Below are 7602 nucleotides of genomic sequence, written 5' to 3'. Positions count from 1 at the left end.
ATACTTTATATGCAGCGTAGGATCCTTGCTGATTGGATCTGTGGTTAGGTCCAGCGTGCAGTTCTCATACATCACCTTTTACTTGGCTGGAGAATAATTCGGCTGAGATCTACCCTTGAATCTAAATCTCTAGTTCCCTTTATATTGTAAGCTTGATCCTAGATAGACTTCTGTAAACAAGTCATGAGAAAGCTGAGTTGAATGAAATTTGATAACAGTGGCTTTGGTAAATCTTAGCTTTTTTCAGAGTGCTGAATGCCAGTTTGACTAAATATTTTGAGGTCATTTATTCCTGGATCTGCTTTATAAAAGGAAAGTAAATGCAGAAGAAAATTAGTTGGCTTTTTATATAAAGTTGGCTAGTTTAAGAAAAGCAGGTTTAGTGTTCTTTGTAGCCACCCAGTATTTAAGGATCAAATGTTTGCTGCTGCTGTAAGACCCCATTTTAAAAGCTGCAGGTCTAGAAATTAGTGTTTCCTTCAAAACTGGTGAGGACTCAAGTGCTCATCTTTATCCTCGACACTGACAAAAGTCTCTTCTGTGGGAGGTGGAGGGTCAGCAATGCCAGAACTGTGGGTGAAGAAACTGGATTCCAGGGAAGATGAACTGGACATCTGTAAAACATGAAAGGTAGGGTTTTGTTTTGTTTAAGCGAGACTAGAGTTAACTGTTCCTTTTCTGCCACATGGTAATTCATGGATCTTAAAAAAAAAATATTTCTTTTTTTATATGAGTACTGTAGCTGTTTTCAGACACTAGAAGGGGGCATGGGATCCCATTACAGATATGGTTGCTGGGAATTGAACTTTGGGCCTCTGGAAGAACAGCAGTCAGTGCTCTTAACTGTTGAGCCATCTCTCCAGCCCTAATGTAGTACTTAAGTGGTACACACCATCTAATAGAAGCTGCTTAGCCAACAGGCTGACCCGTTATACACAGAAGTGGACTCACCATTGGTGGGTACTGGTACTCATGGGCACTTGCTGGATTGATCTCTGCCAATGTCTGGGCATCTGTATCTCTTGCGTTTACCAGCCTCAGAAAGAGCTCAGCTTGGCCGGCCTGACAGAGGAAGTGGTACTCCATTGGAATCTTGGGGTGCAACCAGTCTCTACCCTCTACACTTACCTGGGGCATCTCATTCATCTGGGCAAAGCTGAGGCTGGTGGTAGGAGGGACCCGAAGTGGGAGGCGCCAACGGCCACTAAGCACCCTCAGACTTTGGTCAAATAGCAGTAGTGAGGCCCAAGCCTTTGGTTGTGGTGTCCATGTAACACCCTGCCAGGCCTGTAGTTTGCAGATCAAAGATAGCAGTGGTGATGGAGGCAGCCTGTGAAACAACCAAAACCATGTTGGAAGACTTAGCTGAAATCCCTTCCTAGGGTATATAGCTCTTGGGCCCAATGTACAGATTAAACATTAGGTGTATCCTTTATGACCTCTACCTACTAACCTCGGCACAGGTTGCCTGCTTGCGAGGATAGCACAGTTGCCTATAGGTCCAGAAGCTGAAGGTGGCGGCAAGCAAAGTGCTGGAGGTAGTGCTGTGGCCCCTCCTGTATCCTGTCCATCTCGGGCCAAGCTTGTCATTAGCTGCACCCAAATCCAAGAAGCCTCAAGGCCCCGCAGGAAGTCATAGAAAATGACAAGGCCAGCCCTGAAGAATATAAATTATGTACACAGAGTCCCTAAGGTCTCTATCCAGCCAGTACTTCAACCCTGGATGGCTGTTGAGGGTGGGTTTCTATGATTTCAGTAGTGGTTAAGTCTAAGATGCTGTGAAGGAGGGAACAGGCCTCACCCAGGATCATAGGGTGCAGGACCTAGAACATTCGATGCTGGTAGGAAGTGGAGATCCAGACCCAAGTTTCTTGTCATGGTTCCATTAATTATCTATTGTGGATAAAGAGTTCAGCGGGACAGAACTGCAATCTGCTCATGTTCCCCAAAGTGCATGTCAAGGATGGCCAGCCATCAACCCTGACTCCCTGGCTTCCTCACAGCCTTTGAAGTGCCGTGGAAGTCCTGGACTTTTGTGGAACTTGTAACTGGTGGCATTGGGGGTGCAACTGGTGGAGGGAGGAGGGAGTTATCACTCCTTCTACTCAAGTGTCGCCAGAGATCCCTGGAACCTAGAAAACAGTTGCACTTGGGCTGGAGGAAGCAGGAACTGAATCAATCAGGGGGAATACAGGGTCATAAACACAAGGGTAAATGTATAGACAGAAACTGATATTACATATATGGGCCTCATTTTCCTGACATGGTCCCTTCACCCCTTCATACTTGGGTTCCCTGTGATGGGTTAAGGAGAGGTTGCATTTTTCACTGACCCCAGGGCGACAGACTCAGGACTTTCTGCTTCTGCAAGGCCAGAATTTCTGCCTCCAGGATCCTGTTTTCGGCTTCCACCATTAGAGCCTCCTCAGAGGCGGCACTTGCTTTTTCTGAGGTGAATTAAAGCGACCTGTCAATCGTAGTTCTCCAATGTTAAGTGTTTCTCCACAAGCCTGGATTTGTCAACTGGCAATGGATTTTCCTTCCTTCAGCTTAAGTGCCTCCCATTCTAGTGGTGCTGTCCCTCACATCTTTTTCTCCTCCCAAGCCTAGGACCATTATTAGTGTAGAGACCCTTTTGTTCACCCTTGCGGTTTTGCGACCGCCGCAATTCCAGTGCTGACGCCTCCACTTGCAGTTGTAATATTTTGTCCAGAACTTCTGGGTCCCGGCCTCCACCGCGCACGTAGACCTCACGTAGCACCCTAGCAAGTAGGCATCAGAAAGCGATCTCCCAGACTGAACAGACTCCCGCCCCTGCCCAACCGCGCCGTGGTCCTCACCGGATCTCTTCAGCAAGCGTTTCCGGGTTGTACCGTAGGGGCAGGCAACAGAATTCCACTACCCTTTTGGCGTCCTGCTGGTGGCTGGCGCGGGGAGATGATGTCACTGACTGAGCCCAATGTCCCGCCCCACCCACGCTCTTTCCAAAGCTGGACTAGCGGCTCACGCGGGCTGAGGCTGGAGCGCCTGAACACGCGCTCCTAACGTTTGCAGCGCTCCCCGTGTCCGGCTGGCCTCTTCCCTGAGTTCTCTGAGTTCGCGCTCCAAGACTATTGGGCGGGGTAATCCTCCCTTGGGTCCCGCTACGCTGTGGAGGCGCCGTTTTAATTCTGAAGGTGAAAGGGGCGGAGTCAGGGTGAGTCTACACACAGCGCGAGGGCAGAGAGTCTATGCCTCCCTACCTCTCACCTTCGCCGCGTTGCTTCAGCGCTCGGCTTTGCGCTTCAGTTTCCTCCACGCGTCTGGCTCGTGTTCCCTGCAAGTCTCGCAGCCTCTCCTCAGGGCTCCCTGCAGTCTGGGAAGTGTCAGTCGCCCAGGGACCTATTTTCTGTAGGGACAGTCTCAGCAACTCCGTCTGCAAGTAACCCGGACCCATTCATTATCTCTGTTCTGGGTGATCCCCGCAGCTACTAGACACATGTGAAGTTTGTAGCCGTGTTGGGTGTGTACCTCCTCTGTCAGTCTCTTTAGAGAAGATTTGGTGGCCTCCTGATCTGAACGCCTCTGTTCTTGTGCCATAATCTGGGAGCGGGGAGATGAAAACAGAGAATACGGCTTGCTGGACAGCCTACCCCGGCAACTGGCGGTTCTTACCTTGGTGCCTCGTTGTTCCATGGCTACTGAAGGCTGTGTTTTAAGTGTTACCTCCGGAGTCAGTCCGCCAATGCAGAATCGCTTGGTGTGTTTGGCCAACAAAGCTCTGGAGCGGAAAACCATATCACAGGACTCACAGGGCAAAAGTCCTGACTTCCCAGAGTAATCGGCCATGGGATGGAATCTGTTAAAGACACCAGCGTCCTACAGAGGATGTGGTAAAAGGGAAAAGGTAGACTGGAAAGAAAAGAGAGCAAAGAGACAAAGAATAGACCAACTCTGCTACATCTCCAAGTCCTTCAAATTTATGTTTATGTTTGGGGAGGTGCCCTAGTTTCCTGGGCAGCGAGTACAGGTGTAGTCAGGCCAGGACAATGTGCCTTGCCCCGTTTGGGTGGAGCCCAGGTGAGAAAGTGTCAGAGTTTGTTCCACCAGTTGCAGCGAGCTTGGCCAAGCGTGTAGCAAGCAGCTTTTATTTCACTTCCTATAGAAAAGGCAGCTTCCTTAACGAGCCTCTGATATGCAAGTGTCATCTGTACCACTGCTGTTCTCCACTGTAGGGAACATTCTGGCACAAAGTGAATCTAATATTAGCAGTATGTCTTTGCATACACTCAGCCTTTACAGAATTAACCCATCACACAATGGGAACCCCATTCTGGGACGTGGATGATCTGAACCGCCCCAGTAATGAAAACTGGGTTGGGGAAGTACAGTCTGTCAGATGAAGGGATAGGATACTATTTGGAGGTCAAGCAGGCTTCCTGCTGGTCAAGTTATCTTCACCTTTACACCGACTTGTAAAAGCAACTTTTATTCACCTGATGTAATTGTCATCTCCTAGACTTACTGCTTCTGTCTGCGAATCTATGCTTAGAATGGTTCAGCCTCTGAGGCTTACTGAAGAAACTCACTCTAGCTCTTCCTCAAAGCTGGCCAGCTGACTCAGCTGTTCTGTCTCAAAGTCCTTTCCAAACTGACCGATTCAAACTGGCTTCTCTCAGCTACTCATTGAAATGCTCTGCTTGGCTAAATTGCCTCTGAACTCCATTCTACTGAACTCAAAGATGGACTCTTCTCCCCGCACTGCTCTTAAATAGCCTTTGTTTCCTGTCAGTATGAGTTGGGCTTAGCCCATTTCTGACTCATTCGGTCAGATCTTTCTCTGATTCATCACATTGTTCAATCCTCAATTTGACATCACTTTCAAACATGGTGCTTCCTTCTACAAACTAACCTTACATAGTTTGGGACTCAAGATGAGTGCTCAGGGCATCTGTATTCCAGCCAGATCACATAGACAGGTCTTTTGGATGTGAGCCCTTACAAGAGCAAACAGGTTCCTGGATTAAAATTCCTCTACACAGATCCATGCACCTAATTTTCAAAGCACCCTTCTTTCCTCAGCAAGACAGAGCCATTAAGGTATTTTCCCCAAACATCCAAGTATGAGGAACAAGTTACAAAAGGTTTCAGAGTTTACTCTGAAACCTTTTGTAAAAGTTGAGCATTCTCTCCAGTGCCCCAACAACATATTGTTACTGCAGATTTAAAGATCCATTTTCTTTTTTGGTGTCTGGATATTTTGCCCACATGTATGCCTGGGCACCAATGCATTCAGTTCCCAATGGTGCTAGAAGAGGGATCCCCTGGGGCTGGCATTAGGTGACAATTACTAGTTGCATTTGAACCCTCGATCACTCAAAGAGCAACCAGTGAGTCTCCATGGGAGGACTTCCAATTCTAGCCCCTATTCCTTAGTGGTTTACATGGGCATTATACTCTAAGTGGTAAGTTCTCTTTCATTACATGAGCATTATACTCTTAAGTGGTAAGTTCTCTCTCATTGGTGGTTTCAGGTAGTAGATCCAGGGCCTTGGGCATGGAATGGAAGTTAAGTGTTTTGCTAGAATCTCCAGTTTCAAATTTCCTTAACATATCTGAACATTTAGTTTGTGCATGTATGTGTTAGCACAGGCATGCCAAGGTAAGGTATCATGCCAAGGGAGTCATCTGTCAGCTTTCATCATGCGGATGGCAGGAATCCAACAGAAATCCTCAAACTCAGGAACATAGCTTACTCATTCAGCCATCTTGGTGGCCCTAACATAGACTCAGGTACAGAACCAAAACCACGAAAACTACAAAAGTAGCAGGAGCTCCTAATCACCGAACCATCTCTCCAGCCTCTTCATTCATGTCGGCATGTCATGCTCACATATACAACTCAGAGGACAAACTGGAAACCATTTCTTTCTCCCCTTCCACCACCGCGTTTCCAGGGATGGTAGATCTGACTCAGTGGGCAAGCGCTGTAGACCACCTCGCTAAGCCGAGGAGTCATTCTCACCCCTCCATCTCCACTTCATCTTACTTCATTCAGTCACTCCCCATGCAGAAAACATGAGTCAGGCCTTCTTTAAAACATTCATATTGGTGGCTGGACACTCGGCTCAGCAGCAGTTCAGAGCCGCTCTTCCAGAGAACAGAAGCCTGCTTTTGCCCTCCTCTGGCAACCAGCGCAGCAAGGAGTTCACATCCACACACATAGGCAAAAGACCTACGCATAAAACAAAACCAACGGGGGAGGAAGGGAGCCTCCAAACCCAGGTATATTGATAAATCCTGGGCATTAAAAAATTCTTTCAGGAAAGAAAGTGAAGTTTATTAATAATTTATTGCACAGGTTTTTCCACATCAAGAATTTTTGCTGAAAAGAGAAACAGGTGGGCCTGAATTCAGTTTTCCCCAAGATTTCTAAAAATATTTCCCCTAAAAAAAGGAATCCACCCTCTAATTTTAAAGAAAATATATTTCTTACACAAGACAATCCAAACTGATGCAAAATATTTATTCCACGTTAGTTATTTTATGCAGTAGTTTTTCCCCTCAACAGACTTGTGGTAACCACATCTTTTAAATCTGTAAATAATGTTATCAAAATAATCTTAATCTTTGAATCTCACAAAAATTCATATTTTACAATCCACCCTGAATATCAAGGCTGCAAGAATAACATTTCCTATATCCAAATATTTTACAGCTGTACCCAAAAAAAAGGAAAAAAAAAAAAAAAACCCCAAACAAAAACAACCACATATGCTTGGTTAAGGGCTAAGTTACCCCAGCAGCCAAAAATAAAATAAAATATCCAAATTATTAGCATTAATTTAATACAATTATAACTTCAATAGTCACTTTGTCATTGACAATGATTGTGTGAGCACAGGCTGGGTGCCCAGGGCTGGGAGCAGAAGCTGTTGAGCAGCGCAGCGCCCCTCCCTGCATCTTTGCCTGCACAGCTCCCACTTGTGCACAGCCCAACAGGTACTGTGTGTGCTTAAAAATTCCCACCACACAAATGTCTACTGAGCAGATAACAGGGAAGAACAACAAAAGCTAAGCAGGACAATGGCTCTGTCTTTGGGATATGACTATTTCCCTTGTGCACGAAGTATTCAACAACAGAAGAAAGGAAAGAACTTTATATTCTCTAACACAAGGCCGAGCTCAGCGGGGCAGGGCAGCTGCGAGCATTTCTACTTCTACTTCCAGGCGTCGTCGTCTGACGTCTCGCTGCTGCTTGTTTCCGTGTCTGAGTCCTCACACTCTGCAATGCAAGTGCTTCTCCATGGGGAGAACAGGCTGGAACTACGGCCTTGTAAGAAGCCATTCTTTACAAACCCGTTCCTTCGTAGCTGCAGAGCATAGGAGAAAGATAAAAATCCTTCAGTGACTGCAGCGGTCCATTCAAGCCTCAGTGTGCAGAGAAGTCTTACAAGGATTTCAATTCTTTTGAAAGAGACAGTGTCTTACTATGTTGTCCTGGAACACCCTATGTAGATCATGCTGGCCTCAAATTCAAAAATCTCTCTGTTTATGTCCCAGGTTCTAGGCTTAAAGATGTATGCAACCAAAGCTGGGTCGTCCAAATATTTTTTTTCCCCT

General features: G+C 46.5%; 2 protein-coding genes and 1 long non-coding RNA gene across 47 annotated transcripts in view; 1 reads left to right on the top strand and 2 right to left on the bottom strand.

Moving 5' to 3' along the window:
- The window catches only part of LOC148005993 (uncharacterized), a 1435680-nt gene that overhangs the window by 936880 nt on the left and 491198 nt on the right, over nucleotides 1-7602 (top strand). The gene's annotated exons all lie outside the window — the stretch shown is intronic.
- Ccdc17 (coiled-coil domain containing 17) lies at nucleotides 263-6731 on the bottom strand. 32 transcript variants are annotated; one of them, XM_087550574.1, is made up of 13 exons: nucleotides 3655-6731; nucleotides 3511-3582; nucleotides 3250-3415; nucleotides 3008-3170; nucleotides 2841-2924; nucleotides 2644-2762; nucleotides 2334-2447; nucleotides 2002-2132; nucleotides 1802-1893; nucleotides 1454-1657; nucleotides 1129-1330; nucleotides 952-1062; nucleotides 263-614 (listed from the first exon to the last, which is right to left on the bottom strand). In XM_087550574.1, the coding sequence occupies exons 1-13, from the start codon at nucleotides 3826-3828 to the stop codon at nucleotides 480-482; spliced, it is 1767 nt and encodes a 588-aa protein (XP_087406700.1). In that variant the 5' UTR covers nucleotides 3829-6731; the 3' UTR covers nucleotides 263-479. The 32 variants fall into 32 exon arrangements, 19 of the variants coding, with proteins under 19 accessions (XP_087406700.1, XP_087406702.1, XP_087406698.1 ...); XM_087550576.1 differs by having other exon boundaries at nucleotides 3706-4358; XR_015619993.1 differs by having other exon boundaries at nucleotides 2334-2467; nucleotides 3511-6731.
- The window catches only part of Gpbp1l1 (GC-rich promoter binding protein 1-like 1), a 41964-nt gene continuing 40674 nt past the window's right edge, over nucleotides 6313-7602 (bottom strand). For 12 of the 14 annotated variants that reach the window (XM_087549230.1, XM_087549232.1, XM_087549237.1 and 9 more), the window contains one exon: nucleotides 6490-7352. In XM_087549230.1, the coding sequence (XP_087405356.1) occupies nucleotides 7200-7352 (153 nt within the window). In that variant the 3' untranslated portion in view covers nucleotides 6490-7199. 14 annotated transcript variants of the gene reach the window in all.

Source organism: Rattus norvegicus, chromosome 5 (genome assembly GCF_021556685.1).
Source record: "Rattus norvegicus strain SHRSP/BbbUtx chromosome 5, alternate assembly SHRSP_T2T, whole genome shotgun sequence".
NCBI classification, from domain to species: Eukaryota; Metazoa; Chordata; class Mammalia; order Rodentia; family Muridae; genus Rattus; species Rattus norvegicus.
Note: the sequence above shows the minus strand (reverse complement) of the source record. Positions and strands in the feature narration are given on the sequence as shown.